Raw genomic sequence first — 20,163 nt, 5'->3', positions numbered from 1 at the left:
GAGATATCGTTCATGTTTACAGGGGTGTGGACAGGCACCGTGGAGTGGCTGCTGAGAGTTTGGAGCCCTTGAGCAAGCCAGCTACAGCCAGTGTGGCAAGTTGTACTTGTAGAACTGAGTTCAGAAGGAATTTTGACACCCAGAATGTTTTGAGTCTTTGAGTTCCATACCTAATAGTCATGGACACTCTTAATTGAGTTTAGGAAAGGAAATCAATAGATTTCTGATCTATAAGCAAGAAAGTGGAATTGAAGTAGATCAGTCATGACCTTACCAAATGGCAGATTAGACGCTAGGTGCAGCCTACTGCTCGTGCTTGCTTATCATGTTAGTACAGTGTAAACCTTACAATTTGAGATTGTTTTTAGAAGAAAATCTTTTGCTTTTGAACAGCTTTGTGTGTGGGAAGTCATTTCTGACAAATCTCTTGGAGTTCTTCGAGGAGGTAACCAAGAAGGTAAATGAGGGTAGGGTAGTGGATGTTATCTATGTACAATTTAGCAAGGCCTCTATCAAGATCCCTGATGGCAGGCTAGTCTGGAAGGTTAGATCACATGGGATCCAGGGGGAGGTAGCGATTCATAATTGGCTCAGTGGTAGGAAGCAGAGGGTGATGGTCAAGGGTTGTTTCTCAGACTGGAGGCCTGTGTCTAGTGTGTGCCACGGGGGTCGGTGCTGGGACCTTTGTTGTTTGTAATTTATATAAACGATCTGGATGTAAATATACAAGGCATGGTTAGTAAGTTTGTGGATGATACTAAAATAGGTGGTGTTGTAGATACTGTAGAAGATTATGAAAATAACAGGGGCATCTTGATCAGTTAGGTATGTGGGTTGAGGATTGGCAAATGGCTTTCAATCCAGATAAATGTGAGGTATTGTATTTTGGGAGATCAAACCAGGGTAGGACTTGTACAGTGAATGGCAGGGCCCTGGAGAGTGTTCATTGGAACAGAGGGATCTAGGAGTGCAAGTGCATAGTTTGCTGAAAGCTGCGTCACAAATAGATAGGGTGGTGAAGAAGGCATTTGGCATACTGGCCTTCATCAGTCAGGGCACTGAGTATAGGAATTAGGAAGTTATGTTGCAGTTATATAAGATACTGGTGAGGCTGCAGTTGGAATATTGTGTGCAGTTTTGGTCACCTTGTTATAGGAAAGATGTTATTAAACTAGAATTAGTGCAGAAAAGATTTACCAGGATGTTGCCTGAACTTGGGGGCCTGAGTTACAAGGAGAGGTTGCGTAGACTGGGACTTTATTCTCTGGAACATAGGAGATTGAGGTTTGACCTGATAGAGGTATATAAAATCATGAGGGGCACAGACAGGGTGAAAGCACATAGACTTTTTCCCAGGGAGGGGGTGCTAAAAACAAGAGGGCATAGGTTTAGTATCAGAGGCGAGAGATTTAAAAGGGACATCAGGGGCAGCTTCTTCATGCAAAAGGTGGTGTGTATTTGGAATGAGCTGCCAGAAATAGTGGTTGAGGCAGGCACATTAGCAACATTGAAAAGCCATCGAGATAAGTACATGGACATGGATAGGACATAAGTACAAATACATGGATAGGAGATGTTTAGAGGGCTATGGGCCAAATGCAGGCAGGTGGGACTGCTGGCTCACTGGGCAATACAATCCAAGTTGGGCCAAAGGACCTGTTTCTGGGCTGCATGATCTTATAACTCTATGAAGCCTTGACTGAAATCCAGGTAACTTGGGGCTAACGGCTTTATGGAGTCTTGCACCCGCCGGAATATGGAAAAATAGTGCAAAAACAGCAAGGAATGAACATCTGTTTGGGGAGCTTAGTTCATTTGTAGACCTTTTAGACCTGGCTTGGTCCTGTACAGTATGTCGATCTGGCTTGATCCTGCTTTATTGATTGCTATGAAACAGTCAATCAGCATTAATTGGCTGGTCAGACATTAAAATGGGTGGCACAGAGGTGCAGCTCTTGCCTCACAGTTCCAGTGATCTGGGTTCAATCCTAACTTCCCCAGTCCTGTGTGGAGTTTGTACATTGTCCCTGTGACTGTGTGGGTTTCCTCTATAGTCACTGGGAGAGGAACAGCAGATTCTCCAAATGCTTGTGTAGCTTTTCTCATTCCACCCCAGTAAAAGTTTGTGTTCAAGACAAGGTATGGAAATGCTTTTATAAAACAAGGTATGTGCTTGTGTTGACTGAAGCATGCATTGACACCAGGAAATATTAGTTCCCAAGTCTCCTGGCTAAGGTTTCATTGAGAAGCTTGACCCAGAAAATCTGAATTGACTGTTAACTGCTATCACCATGCCTGCGAATCAGATGGGGATGCAGCACAGTATGTTCTCTTCCTTAAACCCTTGTAGCTGACCCAAGACATCAGCTTACCCCTTGGTAAATGAATGTTAAATAGAATACTGCTGCTTCTGACTCAGCTGGTGCACAATCAATAGATGTTCCAGAAATAATGAACTGTCAATAATTGTTGCAGTGATAAATGAAAAGGTCCCTTGGTATTGATGCTGTCTGTCTCAAGATGAATCCATTCTAGATATGCTCCTGCTTTTCATTACTTATAGCAGAGATAATGGCACAATAGAGGGGAGACATTAACCAGTTGTACAGGTGCTCAGAGAATATTTCAATCAGCAAAGACTGAATAGGCTGAGCTATTCTCTTGAAAAGGCTGAATGGAGACCTAATAGAGAACTTCAAAATTCTACAAGGCCTTAATAGGGTAGATGTAGAGAAAATCCCTAAATACAAGACTTCACATTGTTCCCTTTATCCAGGTACAGGCACCTGTTAGATTATGTCATCTTCCTAGTGAAAGACTAAGATATCTTTATTGGTCACAAGTACATCGAAACACACAATGAAATGAATCTTTTGCGTAGAGTGTTCTGAGGGCAGCCCGCAAGTGCTGCCACGCTTCCAGTGCCAACATAGCATGCCCACAATTTCCTAACCCATACGTCTTTGGAATGTGGGAGGAAACCGGAGCACCCGGAGGAAACCCACGCAGACACGGGGAGAATGTACAAACTCCTTACTGACTACAAGGGGTGTCCACATCAGCTGCTACATGACAGGTACTAATGAATCTACTCTGTCAGTCTGGGCCCCAATCGTCAATGGCAACAAAAATGCTGCCACAAGAAAATCAACACTGAAGATCTCAAGGACCACAGAATGCTAATGCTTCTCGGATACGGTCTCAGGGACAGCAGGTCTGACCAACAGGAGCCACAGAGTATCGACAATGTCTGGCTGCCTTGATGGGCACCATAACCAGCACCTGTGAAGAGATTCATGGCCTCTCTGCCAGCAAACACCAGAACTGGTTGATGAGAATGACCAGGAGATCTAAGAACTAGTTACCAGCAAAAATAACGGCATTGTTGGAAAATCCAAGGGAAAAGAAACAGCTCCACAAGCACCAGAAAGCTGAGGCCTAGCGGAAAACCTGTGACTTAAAGATGGTGGCTGGAAAGAGTGCTGATAACCATGAGAAGGTCAACCTTGTCAAGGCCATCCTTGGCCCAAACACCCAAGGGTCTGCCCCACTCAGATCCAAGAACGGAAGAGGGATTATCAAGGACAAAGAGTCAAAAGAATTGCAGTCAGCAGTTTATTTGGGAAAGTGAGGCCTGGGGCTGTGTGTGTGTGTGTGTGTGTGTGTGTGTGTGTGTGTGTGTGTGTGTGTGTGTGTGTGTGTGTGTGTGTGTGTGTGTGTGTGTGTGTGTGTGTGTGTGTGTGTGTGTGTGAGAGAGAGAGAGAGAGACAGAGAGAAAGGACCAGAAGGTACCAAATACATGGCCGAGAGGGTGAAGCGTAGGACTTGGAGGGAAAAACATTGGAAGAAGAATGGTGAATTTAATGCACATACCTGAGATCCTGACTGGGACCAAACTAGAAGCCAATGGGACAATATTTCAGCGAAGACAAGTAATGAGGAAGGGCACATACCTTACTAAGAAGGAGGTCAAAGTGCAGAGAGCCGTAGAAACCATAGAGGGGGAGCAGTGAGAGAGGGTCTCACGGAACCCCTGTGTACTTCCTGGTCCTGATGCAGGGTCTCAACCTGAAACGTTGACTGTCCATTTTCCTCCACAGATGCTGCCTGATTTGCTGAGTTTCTCCAGCAGCTTGTTTTTTTGCTCCAGATTCCACATCTGCAGTTTCCACTAATCAGTAGTAATTGAATAGGAATTTCTTTCCCCAGAGATTGGATAGTAGGCAACACTTACTACTTCAAGTTCTGGTGACTAACACAGGTGTGTTTAAGTGGATGCCATATAATAAGGAAGGAGAAATGATCAGACATTATTTCAATAAGATGCATGAAGTTGTGGGAAAAGGAGCCTTGTTTGGAGCATCTACACCATTGAAGGACCAACTAAGCTGTCATTGTGTTGTACATTTGATCTCAATCTCCAAACAGATCTTGTAAGTGCATACAAAGTATTTAAAACCAGGACCAAGAGCACAGAATCAGGAGGCAGGTGAGTAAAAAATAACAGACATCAAGCTCCACAGAGAAACTTGTTCCTTTCAGAATCATGAGGTTTGTGCAATAAAGTTGTCTGAAAAAACAATAATTGGTCTGCTGAATCACAGATTTTGAAAAGCTGGATAAATGTCTGATCAGGATTAGTGTTAAATATAGAAATAATCCAGTGTATGGAACACAAGGTGCTGAGCTGATAACAGTGTCAGGCCAAGGACAGGAACTGAACGGAGGCCAATAACATTTGGTTATGAGTTACTGGGTTGATCTTTTGAATCAAGAAGTATTTACACATAAGGTTACAATAAATGGAATGTGAGGGATGTGTGTACAGGGGTTGGAAAGGTGAATAGCCTTTATGATAGGGAATATATTAAATAGTAAAAGACATGAAGTGCATTAAAAATATAGTCAGGAGACGTAAGGGATTGCAGATGCTGGAACCTGGAACTACACATGAAGGATAGAGTAACTCAGCAGGTCAGGCAGCATCTATGGAGGGAAATGGACAGCTGGCATTTCAGGTCGAGACCCTTCAAATGCTGGAAACACTCAGTGGGTCTAGCAGCATCAGTGGAAAGATGAAGTCTTTTCGACCTAAGACGTTAATTGTTTCTCTTTGCACAGATGCTGCCTGGCCTGGTGAGTGATTCCAGCACTCTCTATTCATACTTCATATTTCAGACATCTGCAGTTTTTGATTTTTCAATTACTGGAAATTCATATTCTCCTAGCTTATTTTAGGCAGCAAGTCCAATCTTTTGAATGGTTTCCTGATTATGGAAATGCAGTTCCACTGTGCTTTTGAACAAAGTCACCCAATGCATCTTATGGATGAGAGCACTACTGTTTTCTGCATTAGTTTTGGCTCAATATTGCACCCTCACCTCTCAGCCAGAAATGTGATGGGTTCAAATCCAATTCCAGTGTCATGACATTACTTTGGCTGATACTTCAGGGGTGAGTGGGACGAGATTTTAAGTGGGACGGACGTTCAGATGAAGCCAGAGACAGTCCTAATCAATTTTTTTAGCCCAGCCAGCATTCATCACATCCCTCAACCAACTCAGGGACTGGATTTCAGAATGAAGGAAAGAGAAGCACTAAAGAAGAAGCAAAGAACTAATTATTTGCACAAAGAGATGAGATTTGCAGCCCCCACTGGACACAAGGGCTGTGGGTTCTGAGTCAGTGTGTTGGGGAAGGGAGCCTGGGCTCAGTCTGGGCGTCCTGCCTTTATCAAACGTGGCGGCCACGCTAAGCACACACACTGCATTCTGCTAGTGTGTCGCAACTTTCAATCCAGCAACTCAGCCGCTTAAAATAATAAAAAAAATATAATCCAATGTTAATGGACTCCAGGTGTTGGCGGCGTAGACGCTCCGTTACAACCAAGTGCAGGAGGCGGCTGATGACTGAATGGAGCTGGCGTTCGGGCCGTCACAGGGCAGCCTGATGGCTGGCGGCTGCGCTGAGGGTGGCGGAGGACCCCACGGCAAGATGGCGGTGGCGGCAAAGACGGCGCGCTGGCGGCGGCACATCAGGGAACAGCTGCGGCTCCGGGACCGGCAGCAGAGGCAGGGCTTCGAGGAGCTGGTGCAGGCCTGTGAGTGGTGGGGATGGGGGAGCGGGGCCGGGGGGCTGTGGGGCAGGAGGCATCGGTCCGCGGCGCCCAACTGCACACCGTTACCTCACGGGGGACACTCGGGGCGCAGGGCGGCCCGGGCAGGCGGGAGGGAGTGACCGGGGGGGGAGGGAGTGACCGGCGGGGGGGAAGACACCGGGGGGGGGAGTGGGGAAGGGGGAGAGAGAGACGAGGGGGGAGAGGGGGAGAGCAAAGAGGGGGGGCTAGGGGGAGAGAGAGGATGGGGGGAGAGGGGGAGAGAGAGGAGGGGGGGGAGAGGGGGAGAGAGAGGAGGGGGGAGAGGGGGAGAGAGAGGAGGGGGGGGAGAGGGGGAGAGAGAGGAGGGGGGGAGAGGGGGAGAGAGAGGAGGGGGGGAGAGGGGGAGAGAGAGGAGGTGGGGGAGAGGGGGAGAGAGAGGAGGGGGGGAGAGGGGGAGAGAGAGGAGGGGGGGAGCGGGGGAGAGAGGGGATGGGGGGAGAGGGGGAGAGAGGGGAGGGGGGGAGGGGGGGAGAGAGGGGAGGGGTGGTGAGGGGGAGAGAGGGGAGGGGGGGGAGAGGGGGAGAGAGGGGAGGGGGGGAGAGGGGGAGAGGGGAGGGGGGAGAGGGGGAGAGAGAGGGTGGGAGGGGGGAGAGGGGGAGAGAGAGGGTGGGAGGGGGGAGAGGGGGAGAGAGAGGGTGGGAGGGGGGAGAGGGGGAGAGAGAGGGTGGGAGGGGGGAGAGGGGGAGAGAGAGGAGGGGGGAGAGGGGAGAGAAGAGGAGGGGGGGAGAGGGGGAGAGAGAGGAGGGGGAGAGGGGAGAGAGAGGAGGGGGGAGAGGGGGAGAGAGAGGAGGGGGGGAGAGGGGGAGAGAGAGGAGGGGGGGAGAGGGGGAGAGAGAGGAAGGGGGGGGAGGGGGGAGAGAGAGGAGGGGGGGAGAGGGGGAGAGAGAGGAGGGGGGGAGAGGGGGAGAGAGAGGAGGGGGGGAGAGAGGGAGAGGGAGGAGGGGGGAGAGGGGGAGAGAGAGGAGGGGGGGAGAGGGGGAGAGAGAGGAGGGGGGGAGAGGGGGAGAGAGAGGAGGGGGGGAGAGGGGGAGAGAGAGGAGGGGGGAGAGGGGGAGAGAGAGGAGGGGGGGAGAGGGGGAGAGAGAGGAGGGGGGGAGAGGGGGAGAGAGAGGAGGGGGGGAGAGGGGGAGAGAGAGGAGGGGGGGAGAGGGGGAGAGAGAGGAGGGGGGGAGAGGGGGAGAGAGAGGAGGGGGGGAGAGGGGGAGAGAGAGGAGGGGGGGAGAGGGGGAGAGAGAGGAGGGGGGGAGAGGGGGAGAGAGAGGAGGGGGGGAGAGGGGGAGAGAGAGGAGGGGGGAGAGGGGGAGAGAGAGGAGGGGGGGAGAGGGGGAGAGAGAGGAGGGGGGGAGAGGGGGAGAGAGAGGAGGGGGGGAGAGGGGGAGAGAGAGGAGGGGGGGAGAGGGGGAGAGAGAGGAGGGGGGGAGAGGGGGAGAGAGAGGAGGGGGGGAGAGGGGGAGAGAGAGGAGGGGGGGAGAGGGGGAGAGAGAGGAGGGGGGGAGAGGGGGAGAGAGAGGAGGGGGGGAGAGGGGGAGAGAGAGGAGGGGGGGGAGGGGGAGAGAGACGAGGGGGGGGGGGGGAGAGAGACGAGGGGGGGGAGGGGGAGAGAGAGACGAGGGGGGGAGAGAGAGACGAGGGGGGGAGGGGGAGAGACGAGGGGGGGAGGGGGAGAGACGAGGGGGGGAGGGGGAGGGAGAGACGAGGGGGGGAGGGGGAGAGAGAGACGAGGGGGGGAGGGGGAGAGAGAGACGAGGGGGGGAGGGGGAGAGAGAGGGGGGAGGGGGAGAGAGAGACAAGGGGGGGAGGGGGAGAGAGAGACAAGGGGGGGAGGGGGAGAGAGAGACAAGGGGGGGAGGGGGAGAGAGACAAGGGGGGGAGGGGGAGAGAGAGACAAGGGGGGGAGGGGGAGAGAGAGACAAGGGGGGGAGGGGGAGAGAGAGACAAGGGGGGGAGGGGGAGAGAGAGACAAGGGGGGGGAGGGGGAGAGAGAGACAAGGGGGGGAGGGGGAGAGAGAGACAAGGGGGGGAGGGGGATGAGAGAGACAAGGGGGGGAGGGGAGAGAGAGACAAGGGGGGGGGGGGGGAGAGAGAGACAAGGGGGGGAGGGGGAGAGAGAGACAAGGGGGGGAGGGGGAGACAGACAAGAGGGGGGAGAGAGAGACGGGGGGGAGAGAGACAAGGGTGGGGGAGGGGGAGAGAGACAAGGGTGGGGGAGGGGGAGAGAGAGACAAGGGTGGGGGAGGGGGGGAGAGAGACAAGGGGGGGAGGGAGAGACAAGGGGGGGAGGGAGAGACAAGGGGGGGAGGGGGAGGGAGAGACAAGGGGGGGAGGGGGGGAGAGAGACAAGGGGGGAGGGGGGGAGAGAGACAAGGGGGGGAGGGGGAGAGAGACAAGGGGGGGGAGGGGGAGAGAGACAAGGGGGGGAGGGGGAGAGAGACAAGGGGGGGAGGGGGAGAGAGACAAGGGGGGGAGGGGGAGAGAGACAAGGGGGGGAGGGGGAGAGAGACAAGGGGGGGGAGGGGGAGAGAGACAAGGGGGGGGAGGGGGAGAGAGAGACAAGGGGGGGAGGGGGAGAGAGAGACAAGGGGGGGAGGGGGAGAGAGAGACAAGGGGGGGGAGGGGGAGAGAGAGACAAGGGGGGGAGGGGGAGAGAGAGACAAGGGGGGGGGAGGGGGAGAGAGAGACAAGGGGGGGGAGGGGGAGAGAGAGACAAGGGGGAGAGTGGGGAAGGGGGGTGGAGAGAGAAGGGGGGGTGGAGAGAGACAAGGGGGGGAGGGGGAGAGAGACAAGGGGGGGAGGGGGGAGAGAGACAAGGGGGGGAGGGGGAGAGAGAGACAAGGGGGGGAGGGGGAGAGAGAGACGGGGGGGAGGGGGAGAGAGAGACAAGGGGGGGGAGGGGGAGAGAGAGACAAGGGGGGGGAGGGGGAGAGAGAGACAAGGGGGGGGAGGGGGAGAGAGAGACAGGGGGGGGAGGGGGAGAGAGAGACAGGGGGGGGAGGGGGAGAGAGAGACAAGGGGGGAGGGGGAGAGAGAGACAAGGGGGGGAGGGGGAGAGAGAGGGGAAGGGGGGGTGGAGAGAGACAAGGTGGGGAGGGGGAGAGAGAGACAAGGGGGGGAGGGGGAGAGAGACAAGGGGGGAGGGGGGAAGGGGGGGTGGAGAGAGACAAGGTGGGGAGGGGGAGAGAGAGACAAGGGGGGGAGGGGGGGAGAGAGACAAGGGGGGAGGGGGAGAGGGAGACAAGGGGGGAGAGGGAGACAAGGGGGGGGAGGGGGAGAGGGAGACAAGGGGGGGGAGGGGGAGAGGGAGACAAGGGGGGGGAGGGGAGAGGCAGACAAGGGGGGGAGGGGGAGAGGGAGACAAGGGGGGGAGGGGGAGAGAGAGACAAGGGGGGGAGGGGGAGAGAGAGACAAGGGGGGGAGGGGGAGAGAGAGACAAGGGGGGGGAGGGGGAGAGAGAGACAAGGTGGGGAGGGGGGAAGGGGGGGTGGAGAGAGACAAGGTGGGGAGGGGGAGAGAGAGACAAGGTGGGGAGGGGGAGAGAGAGACAAGGGGGGGAGGGGGAGAGAGAGACAAGGGGGGGAGGGGGGAGAGAGACAAGGTGGGGAGGGGGAGAGAGACAAGGTGGGGAGGGGGAGAGAGAGACAAGGGGGGGAGGGGGAGAGAGAGACAAGGGGGGGAGGGGGAGAGAGAGACAAGGGGGGAGGGGGAGAGAGACAAGGGGGGGAGGGGGAAAGGGGGGGAGAGTGGGGAAGGGGGGTGGAGAGAGAAGGGGGGAGTGGGGAAGGGGGGGTGGAGAGAGAGGGGGAAAGGGGGGGAGAGTGAGGAAGGGGGGTGGAGAGAGAAGGGGGGAAGTGGGGAAGGAGGGGTGGAGAGAAGGGGGCGAGTGGGGAAATGGGGGTGGAGAGAGAGAAGGTGGGGTGGAGAGAGAGAAGGGGGGGAGTGGGGAAGGGGAGGGTGGAGAGAGAGAAGGGGGGCAGTGGGGAAGGGGAGGGTGGAGAGAGAGAAGGGGGGCAGTGGGGAAGGGGAGGGTGGAGAGAGACGGGGGGGGAGTGGGGAAGGGGAGGGTGGAGAGAGACGGGGGGAGTGGGGAAGGGGAGGGTGGAGAGAGACAAGGGGGGGAGGGGGAAGAGGTGGGAGAGACCGGGAGGGGGAGACACACCCGCGGGGTGGGGAGGAGAGATACTGGGGTGAGGGGTTGTCTGGGCAACGTTTAACATTCATAACGCTGGAGGGACTCAGCGGGTCAGGCAGCATCTGTGGAGGGAAATGGACAGTCGACGTTTCGGGTCGAGATCGTTCATCTGGACCCCAAACACTGACTGCACATTTCCCTCCACAGATGCTGCCTGACCCGCTCCAGCGTTTTGTGTGTGTTGCTCCAGATTCCAGCATCTGCGATCTCTTGTGTCCTGATTTAACTCCCCTCTTAACATCCTCTCTGCAGATAATAAGCTCTTGGAGAAGTCCGACTTACAAACAGTTCTCGCCGAGAGGTTTCAGGGCGAGAAGTATGAACTTCACAACAGACCCGACATCAGGTACGTTGCTTGTGCGAGTCCTTGTTCTTCCATTTTTCTTTCTGCTCGTTATAACCTTGGATGGACTTCTATTTTATTCAAATTTATTATGTTTAATATTGTGTTAGAAACTAGTTTTGAATTTGATTCTATCTTTCAAGCTAATTTTCAGATGATATCTCCTCTTGCAGGTTAAAAGAAAGCAAACTATAAATCTCGCCTCATCTCTCCCTGTCTGGTTATGATCTTTGGAGCAATTTATTTTTACTTGCGCTATAAAGAGCCCTCTGAATCCTTCTCACAAAACTCCTCTAAGACTTCAGTACTCCTATGGAAAACAGTCCCAGTTCTTCTAATCCCTTCAAGTAAATGGGACCCAACATCCCTTGTATCTGTCTCTCCCTCCTCCTCCCTCCCCCCCCCTCCCCCATTTGTCTATGGTTCTCTGCTCATTGGCCGATTGTGATTCCCTATTTACCAATAACTTGATTATGAAATACTTTTTCCTTGTGTTCAAATCCCTCCGTCACTTCATCCTTCCTCTTTTGTATAATCTTCAAACCCACAAAGCCCTTTGCGTTTCTTAACTCAAGCTTCTTTCCATTCCTACTTCTTTTGATCACGCTGATGGTTGTACCTTCATCTGCCTAGATGCTAACAATCTGACATTTCTTGTCTTAATCTCTCCCCTCTTTTAAGACCCGCTGCTTGCATTTGGCTGCTGCACATAATGGGTTCAGTTCCAATTTATGTCACTCCCACTCCATTGAAATGCCTGTTGCCTTTCCCATTATTAAAAGTGTAATATATATCACAGATTGTTGTTGACACCGTGCAGGAGCTGGTCTTAGTAATTATCTATCCTCTTACCTCTAGCCTGTCATTTGCCTGTCCCTAAAATGAAAGCCTTTCTGCCAATCTCTTGGCCTTTCAGATTTTGAGCTTGGTGATCTCTAAATGCTGCTTCTGTTCCAAGTAATGTTCTTGTAGCTGTTGGATCTTTATCTTGGTTTCTGCTTTGGGGATAAATGTGTTTAAACTCAAACCCTTTTGACAGAGAATTGCAGGACGACATTGAGAAATTGGACCATGATATAGATCATTTCAGGGTAACTTTGATCAATTTTAAGCTGTATTGCCTCTCTTGTTGGCCTGGGGCTGATACATTGAACAGCTGAGTCTCAAAAGACAAGATTGCTGGGTTCAACACAGGGTTTGGGTGAATTGGTTTCGGCTGGTGGGAGGTTCTATACTTTGTCACCATGCTCTTGGGGTGCTGTGGTAAAAGGTGATGAATTGGAAAGGTTACTTGCTCTTTATTGCTGTTTGATATCAGTTGACCGTCACTGGGAATTGCATCTCATTGGGTTATAATGCTCTTAAGAGATCTCCACCCTCTCTTCCTACCTCCCAAAAAAAAAAGAATATTCTGGTCAAAGATCCTGTTAGTATGGCTCCCTTGACTTGTCGAAGCCACTTTGCCAAGGTACCTTAGTAGGGTGGAGGGGAGAAACTTTGCGTGGCTAGAATTATGCTTCTGTTCTTTTGTCCCAAATTGACGCTTATGCTTCCTGCTGCTTTCCCTGGTAATTCAGCCCAGCGCCTGACGGCGTACGGAATGAGACGACACACGAAGTTGCGCAGATGCGGATACGTCACCAGGAAGAGCTCACGGAGCTCCACAAGAAGCGTGGTGAGGTATGTGTGGAACAGAAGGTTACTCAGTTGCTTTACCTTAGTGAATTACTGACTCCTTACAACTTTGCTCTTAACTTGTGGTGCATTACCTCATCTATAAAGGTCGGTTGTTAGCTCCTGTTGTGGGGTTATTCTGCTGTTCCCTGCCTGGAAAACACTTAATCCTCAAGCTAGTGCTGTCTTCCAGTAAGAGCTGTGTAAACAGATTCCTCCACTATATCCATTTTGGTCTGCAGTGTTTAGTGCTTTGGATTTGGCAAGAGGTTAGAGAAAGCGTATGATTCCCAAGAGAGGTTGGAAACTGAAAACTGCATGATTCATCTGTGTCTGCCACAGCTGGTTGATCAATGGGAAGTGTGCTCCAGCGCTGTGCTGATTCAGTGTGGGTCATTTCCATCATTTCACTATGGGATTTCAGAAGGAAGGGTTTCAGATTAGGGAGGAGAAGCGGGTAGTTTTTCCTGTTCTAAGGGGGTTGACCCTTGTGAAAATCAAAAAAAGAAAAATCACCTTGTTATGATTGAAGTGCCACCAAGAGGCAGCCATCAGACTTTCCTGGAGTTGCAAACTTCATGGTGGCACTCATTTCCCTTAATTTGAAGGAGAATCTCAATGTATACTTGCATAAACAGTGTATGTGAAGGAGCCCTTTTGATCATAGACCCTTTTTCATTTTCTGCAGTTTTTTTTGGATGTTGACCCCTATTGGGTTGTAATTACATAGAAGCCAAGGAGCCTTTCACACATTAGCATTTGAGTTGAGACATTCAGAGTTCCCAATAATCAGTGGGAACTTAAGGACCAGGTGTGTAGAGAAATTGCTGATATTTGTAAGAATAATAGGGTTGTATTAGTGGGACATTTTAATTTCTCTGGTATTGTCTGGACTACCCAGAGGGTTAAGGGCCTGGATGGGGTGGAATTTGTGAAATGTGTCCCGGAAAGTTTCCTGCGTCAGGAAACCTCCCTGATAGAGGACCCTACTCAGGAGGGTGCAATACTGGACCTTCTCTTGGGGAACAAGGTGGGGCAGGTAACTGAAGTGGCGGGCAGGTAACTGAAGTGGCAGTCAGGGAGCACTTTGGCTCTAATGACCGTAACTCTCTTAGTTTTAAGGTAGTGATGGAAAAGGATAGGACGGGTTCAAAGGTTAGGGTCCTAAACTGGAGCAGGGCTAATTTTGGGGGAATTAGGCAAGATCTAACAGAAGTGGATTGGGTGAGCCTGTTTGAAGGGAAAGGAAAGGAACGAATGGCAAGTGGGAGGTTTTTAAGAGTGTGATATCAAGAGTCCAGGAGTAGCATGTTCCTGTCAGGGTGAAAGATAAACCTGGCAAGTTTAGGGAACCTTGGCTGACGAGAGATGTTGAGGATCTGGTATTGGTTTATTATTGTCACTTGTACCGAGGTACAGTGAAAAGCTTGTCTTACAAACCGATCATACAGGTCAATTCATTACACAGTGCAGTTACATTGAGTCAGTACAGAGTGCATTGATGTAGTACAGGTAAACAATAACAGTACAGAGTAGTGTCACAGCTACAGAGAGTGCAGTGCAATAAGGTGCGAGGTCACAACAAGGTAGATCGTGAGGTCATAGTCCATCTCATTGTATAAGGGAACCGTTCAGTAGTCTTATCATAGTGGGGTAGAAGCTGTCCTTAAGTCTGGTGGTACGTGCCTTCATGCTCCTGTATCTTCTACCCAATGGAAGAGGAGAGAAGAGAGAATGTCCCGGGTGGGTGGGATCTTTGATTTATGCTGGCTGCTTCACCAAGACAACGAGAGGTAAAGACAGAGTCCAAGGAGGGGAGGCTGGTGTCCATAATGTGCTGGACTGTGTCCACAACTCTGCAGTTTCTTGCGGTCCTGGGCAGAGCAGTTGCCATACCAAGCCATGATACATCTAGATAGGATGCTTTCTATGGTGCATCGGTAAAAGTTGGTGAGAGTCAAAGGGGACAAACCAAATTTCTTTAGCCTCCTGAGGAAGTAAAGGCGCTGGTGAGCTTTCTTGGCTGTGGCTTCTACGTGATTTGACCAGGACAGACTGTTAGTGATGTTCACTCCCAGGAACTTGAAGCTCTTAACCCTCTCGACCTCAGCAGCATTGATGTAGACAGGTGCACGTACACCGCCCCCTTTCCTGAAGTCAATGACCAGCTCTTTTGTTTTGTTGACATTGAGGGAAAGGTTGTTGTCATGACACCATTCTACTAAGCTCTTTATCTCCTTCCTGTACTCCGACGCATCGCTGTTTGAGATATGGCCTACTACAGTGGTATGATCTGCAAACTTGTAGATGGAGTTAGAGCAGAATCTGGCCACACAGTTATGAGTGTATAGGGAGTAGAGTAGAGGGCTGAGGACGCAGCCTTGTGGGGCACCAGTGTTGAGAGTAATCATGCCGGAGGTATTGCTGCCTATCCTCACTGATTGCGGTCTGTTAGAAAGTCAAGAGAAAGAAGGAAGCATAAATTGTGTTTAGGAGGTCAGGGACAAGTGAATCCCTTGATGATGATAAAAAGACTAAGAATACTCTTAGTAGAGAAATCAGGAGGGGAAAGAGAGGGTATGAGGTGGATCTGCTAGGTAAGGTTAAGGAAAATCCCAAGAGGTACTGTAGCTATATTAAGAGTAAGAGAGTGCCCAGAGGGAGAGTTGGTCCCCCTAGAGATCAGCAGGGCTGTCTATATCTTGAGCTGCAGGAGATGAGTGGGATTTTTAATGAATATTTCTCCTTGGTGTTTACTGAGGAGAAAATTGTTGTTCTCAAGAGATGAGGGAAACTAGTGGAGATGTTTTGGAGGAAATTCATATTACCAGGGAGGAGGTATTTGCAGCCTTACAGTGCATTAAGGTGGATAAATCCCCAGGGCCTGACCAAGTGCATCTTAGGACTTTGTGGGAGGCTAGAGGAGAAATTGCAGAGGCTAGCTACTGGTGAAGTTCTCAGACTGGAAGGTTCCAGTGTTTAAGAAAGGTAGCAAGGACAAGCCAGGGAACTACAGGCCAGTCAGCCTGACATCAGTAGTGGGGAAGTTACTAGAGGGAATTCTGAGGGACAGGATCTACCAGCAATTGGATAGATAGAATCTGATTAGGAGGAGTCAGCATGGCTTTGTGCGTGGAAAGTCGTGCTTGATGAACCTTTTAGAGTTTTTTGAAGAAGTAACCGAAAAGGTAGATGGTAGGGCAGTGGATGTTATCTATTTGGACTTTAGCAAGGTCTTTGACAAGGTCCTGCTTGCTATGCTGGTCTGGAAGGTTCGGTCCCATGGAATCCAGGGAGAGCCAGTTAGGTGGATTCAAAATTAACTCGGAGGTAGGAAGCAGAGGCTGGTGGTTGAAGGTTGTTTCTCAGAATGGAGGCCGGTGACTAGTGGGGTGCCACAGGGGTCAGTGTTGGGACCCTTGTTATTTGTTATTTAAATGATTTGGATGTGAATGCACAAGGCTTGATCAGTAAATTTGCAGATGACACTAAATTAGGAGGTGTTGATAGTGAAGAAGGTTATTGTAGATTACAGGGGGATCTTGATCAGTTAAGGCAGTGGGCTGAGGAGTGGCAAATAGATTTCAATACAGATAAGTGTGAGATGATGCATTTTGGAAAGTCAAACTTGTACTATGAATGGTTGGGCACTAGGGAGTATAATGGAACAGAGGGACCTATGAGAACAAGTGCATAGTTCATTGAAAGTGGCGTCACATGTAGACGGTGGTGAAAAAGGCATTTAGCATACTGACCTCCATCAGTCAGGGCATTGAGTATGTGAATTGGGACATTATGTTGCAGTTGTATAAGTTGGTGAGGCTGCACTTGGAGTACTGTGTGTAGTTTCGGTCACCCTGTTATTAGGAAAGACATGGTTAAACTGGAAAGAGTGCAGAAAAGATTTGAGGATGTTGCCAGGACCAGAGGGCCTGAGTTATAGGGAGAGGCTGGCCAGGCCAGGTCTTTATTCCTTGGAGCATAGGAGAATGAGTTGAGGAAGTGGTTGAGGCAGGTACAATAGTATCATTTAAGAAACACTTGGATAGGTATGTGCAGGGGTGGGGCTTAGAGTAATATGGGCCGAATACAGGAAATTGGGACTAGATGGGTGGGTGCCTTGGTTGGCATGGACTGGTTGGGCCTGTATCCGTGCTGTATTGCTCTGGCTCTATAATAGAGCCATTCAAACATGAAGACAACTCAGCTCCAATCCTATCTTTGCTCAGAACCAACAGAAGTACTTTTGCCAAAAGGGATCACAGAATGAGAACCTTAGCTGTTTCTTTCCTCTCTCTCCACCCATATCATCTCTCAAAAAAAAACAACCCAGGGCCATCCTCTGAGGTAGTTCAAGTAGCCCTCCCACAGATAACACAGGCAAGAAATTCAGCCTGGCTCTTTCACCTGATGTGGCTGGGAGTTGCACTCTGGTTTAGCCTGTCAAGTTTTTGGCTATATGAAAGTGAATATTGAAGTCTGTTCCAAACTATTTTAAAATAAACCCACTCTATGCACTTATTTATTTTGCAGTCTCTGTATTTACCTTGTCTCCTTCAAGAATGGATATGATGAATTGATGTCTCTATAGGGACACAAGTGTACTTAAGAGGATCCTGAACACATTTAAAGTAAAAATAAATTAAGGACATGTAGTATTAACCTGCTTAGCAGCACTGAACCAGGTAAATCAGCCACCTTCTGAATATCTAGAATTCTTTTCTCTCTCTGACCTCACTGTCTGTCAAATTTCTCATCTAAGTCTGGACCAAGTGACCTAAAATACTTGACGTTGGAAGTAATTGGGCAGGTTGACTCAAAAGGAGGCCCTGAGAGGTTTGTAAAAGTATGAAGTCATTTTTTGGGGAGCAGTTGGGGGTTGGTTGTGGCTTTCATTGTAATCTGGCCATGCCAAAGGTTTTGTCACTGTTTTTGCTTCTCCTTCAGCTTGCCCAGAATGTGATTGAACTTAATAGCCAGCTGCAGCAAAAGGACAAAGAGATCCATGCCAATGAAGCAAAGTAAGTGGCACTTAAAAATGTTTGAGAGACCTTTCACATCCTTTATCAAATGTGAAGGTTTTTCTTTCCTATACTGGATTGTAAGTGCTAGCATGTTATTTAAGCATCAGAACTAAGGCATCCAGTCATCTTATCATATTGCAACATTTGGGTGTTCTTTTACAGCAGGGCTAATTAAGTAGTAAGTAGGAATACTAATCAAGTTAATGACCCTTGGATGTTAGGGCCAGTCATTATCCCTGTAGTTGATATCAATTCATTTGGAAGTAAAAATGATCATAGCAGCTCTTGATTTGTGTGAATCGAGCTACTGAGTTGGCTGCTCACTAATTCTCTAGTGATGTCTTTGAGGAAACGTAAAGGATCGGGCAGACCTGAGACTGCCCTTCTCCACACATCCCCATTATCATCCAGAGGGGAACGTGGATACAACTTTTGAAACTGGCGGGTAGTGAGCAGTGACTATGATAGTGTAAAAGTGGAATGGAATGTTACTCTCTCCTATTTACCGCCTTTTAAACCTGGTTTGCTGTCATGCTGTAAGGTGCAATTCTGCCCAACCTATTTATTTTTATTTAAGGATGGCTGAGTATGAGAAACAGATACAGCAACTGAGTAATGAGTGCCAGGAGCTGCGAAACAAACTCCAAGAGCTGGAGCAAGCCAATCAGACGCTGAAGGATGAATATGACGCCCTCCAGATTACCTTCACAGCCCTCGAGGAGAAGCTGCGAAAAACATCCGATGAAAACCAGGAGCTGATCACACGCTGGATGGCTGAGAAGGCTCAAGAAGCTAATCGGTTAAATGCAGAAAATGAAAAGGATACATGGTACAACTTGGACTTAATGCACCTCTATGGAGTCATCCTATTGATAGTGCCAAGGCAGCATTTGTTGTTTATCCTTGTGTGTTGACAGCCTGTGCTTCTTTAATGAATGCTAATTCAAAGTATGTTCTGTGTAGAGTATTTGGCTCCTTATTTAAGGAAGGATGTTAATGCATTATAGGTGGCTAAGAAGGGTTACTTGACTGGGTTAAAAGACACTTGGGACAGGTACATGGATTGGATTATTATTATTGTCACATGTACTGGGGTACAGTGAAGAACTTTGTTTTGCATGCAGTCCATACAGATCTTTTCATCACATCAATGCATTGAGGTAGTACAAGGGAAAACAATAACAGAATGCAAAATAGAGTGTTACTGTTACTGAGAGAATGCAATGCAGGCAGGCAATAAAGTGCAAGGCCATAATGAGGTGGATTGTGAGGTCAAGAGTCAATCTTATTGTACTAGGGACCATTCAATAGCCTTATAACAACAGGACAGAAGCTGTCCTTGAGCCTGATGGTACGTGCTTTCAGGCTTTTGTATCCCCTTCCCAATGGGAGGGCGAGAGAACAGAGAGAAGATAGGAAAGGCTTTGAGAGATGTGGGCCAAATGCAGGCAAATGGGACTAGTTTAGATGGGCATCTTGGTCAGCATGGACTAGTTGGGCCGAAGGCCCTGTTTCCGTGCTGTATGACTCTATGACTCGTGTTCAGGATCAATTAAAGACGACTTGTAAACTAGACCACGTTGGGTGATGGTTTTCTTTCATTGGTGAATCCTAAAGCTTTCATTTCTTTTTCAGTTGCCAGTCATTAATAATCAAACATGCTAAATTTATTTCTCATAACTCGCTACCTAGTTCAGCCCACAAACTATTTATCACTGGACTTTGGCAAGTGTTTCTCCTCTCCTATTGATACTCAACATTTTGCATAGCTGGACAGGTTGCCTACTGGCACACAATGTACTGATCTCTTTTGTTAAAAGTTTGAAATATGTAGCATTAGCCCCACAGATATGAAACTGATTACAGCCTTTGCTGGCATTGGTTTTTATTTGGCATCAATGTTGTTTGAGACTGAGTTAAGTGCATAGAACATAAGCAGGTACCTGACCACCTTTAATTTTGGATACAGTTAGATCTTTGTCAGTGAGTCTTCAAACCCCAACTTTGTGGACATTATGTTAGATGATTGGCTTTACTGGTCTATGTTACTGTGTAGGTGAATCTCAAATGAATCAGTGGTCTCACTGGTTGGTTTTGGATGCTGAAATTCAATTTCTGTGTGTCAGGGATGTCGTGGCACCACAATAGTGTCCTGTATTATTTTTATAGTCTGCATTAGGATTAAAAATTGCTTGCAAGATGAAAGGCCTACCAAAAAATAAGCATTGGGAATTTAAATTGATCAATTCTGAAGGAACCAGAGGGAAAATTGCCAGCCTTCCGTTGATACTGAGAACTGCCTTTATGCCAGACGCTACAGGTACTCACTTCAATGGGTCCTTTGGGCTGCACACTGCCAAATGGGTGAACTGGCTCCAGACACCATAAGGTTCCATGCTGGATGTTGCAAGCAGCCACTCTGCTATATTCTAGCCGTTCAAGGGGAAAGTCTCTTGAATGGTTTCTGTACCTGAATCCACAAGGTAATGGTGTTTTAATTATGGAGGTTTTCTGTTGTAAGACCTATTCCATATGTACCTCCAAATTAATGCATTTTTTTTAATCCTTCAGTAAACAGAACTAGATGGTGTCCCATGGAATTGTAACAAAGGTTACCAGTTAGCACAGGAGCATCCTGCAGGATTGTTGGCTGAGTAAAACCTTGCCATATTTAGTTTTGACCAAGTATTTTGCTTGAATGTGTGTGGGAGCAGCTAGCTCATGAGATGACGAGTACTTTGAATTTAAATGTTTCAGTCTGAGATATAATGTTGCACTT

At 49.5% G+C, this 20,163-nt stretch overlaps 1 protein-coding gene across 2 annotated transcripts in view; it reads left to right on the top strand.

Moving 5' to 3' along the window:
• Window positions 1-5,897: 5,897 nt before the first annotated feature.
• Window positions 5,898-20,163, top strand: part of LOC127571677 (autophagy-related protein 16-1-like) — a 38,454-nt gene continuing 24,188 nt past the window's right edge. Inside the window, exons 1-5 of one of the 2 annotated variants that reach the window (XM_052018269.1) lie at window positions 5,898-6,100; window positions 10,596-10,689; window positions 12,264-12,366; window positions 17,308-17,381; window positions 17,962-18,213. In XM_052018269.1, coding sequence (XP_051874229.1) covers window positions 5,914-6,100; window positions 10,596-10,689; window positions 12,264-12,366; window positions 17,308-17,381; window positions 17,962-18,213 — 710 coding nt within the window. In that variant the 5' untranslated portion in view covers window positions 5,898-5,913. The remainder of the gene's footprint in view (window positions 6,101-10,595; window positions 10,690-12,263; window positions 12,367-17,307; window positions 17,382-17,961; window positions 18,214-20,163) is intronic. The other variant, XM_052018270.1, reaches the window with a different exon arrangement.

The sequence above is a fragment of the Pristis pectinata genome, chromosome 6 (genome assembly GCF_009764475.1).
Source record: "Pristis pectinata isolate sPriPec2 chromosome 6, sPriPec2.1.pri, whole genome shotgun sequence".
NCBI classification, from domain to species: domain Eukaryota; kingdom Metazoa; phylum Chordata; class Chondrichthyes; order Rhinopristiformes; family Pristidae; genus Pristis; species Pristis pectinata.
The sequence above is the reverse complement of the archived record's forward strand: the minus strand, read 5'-3'. Positions and strand labels throughout refer to the sequence as shown.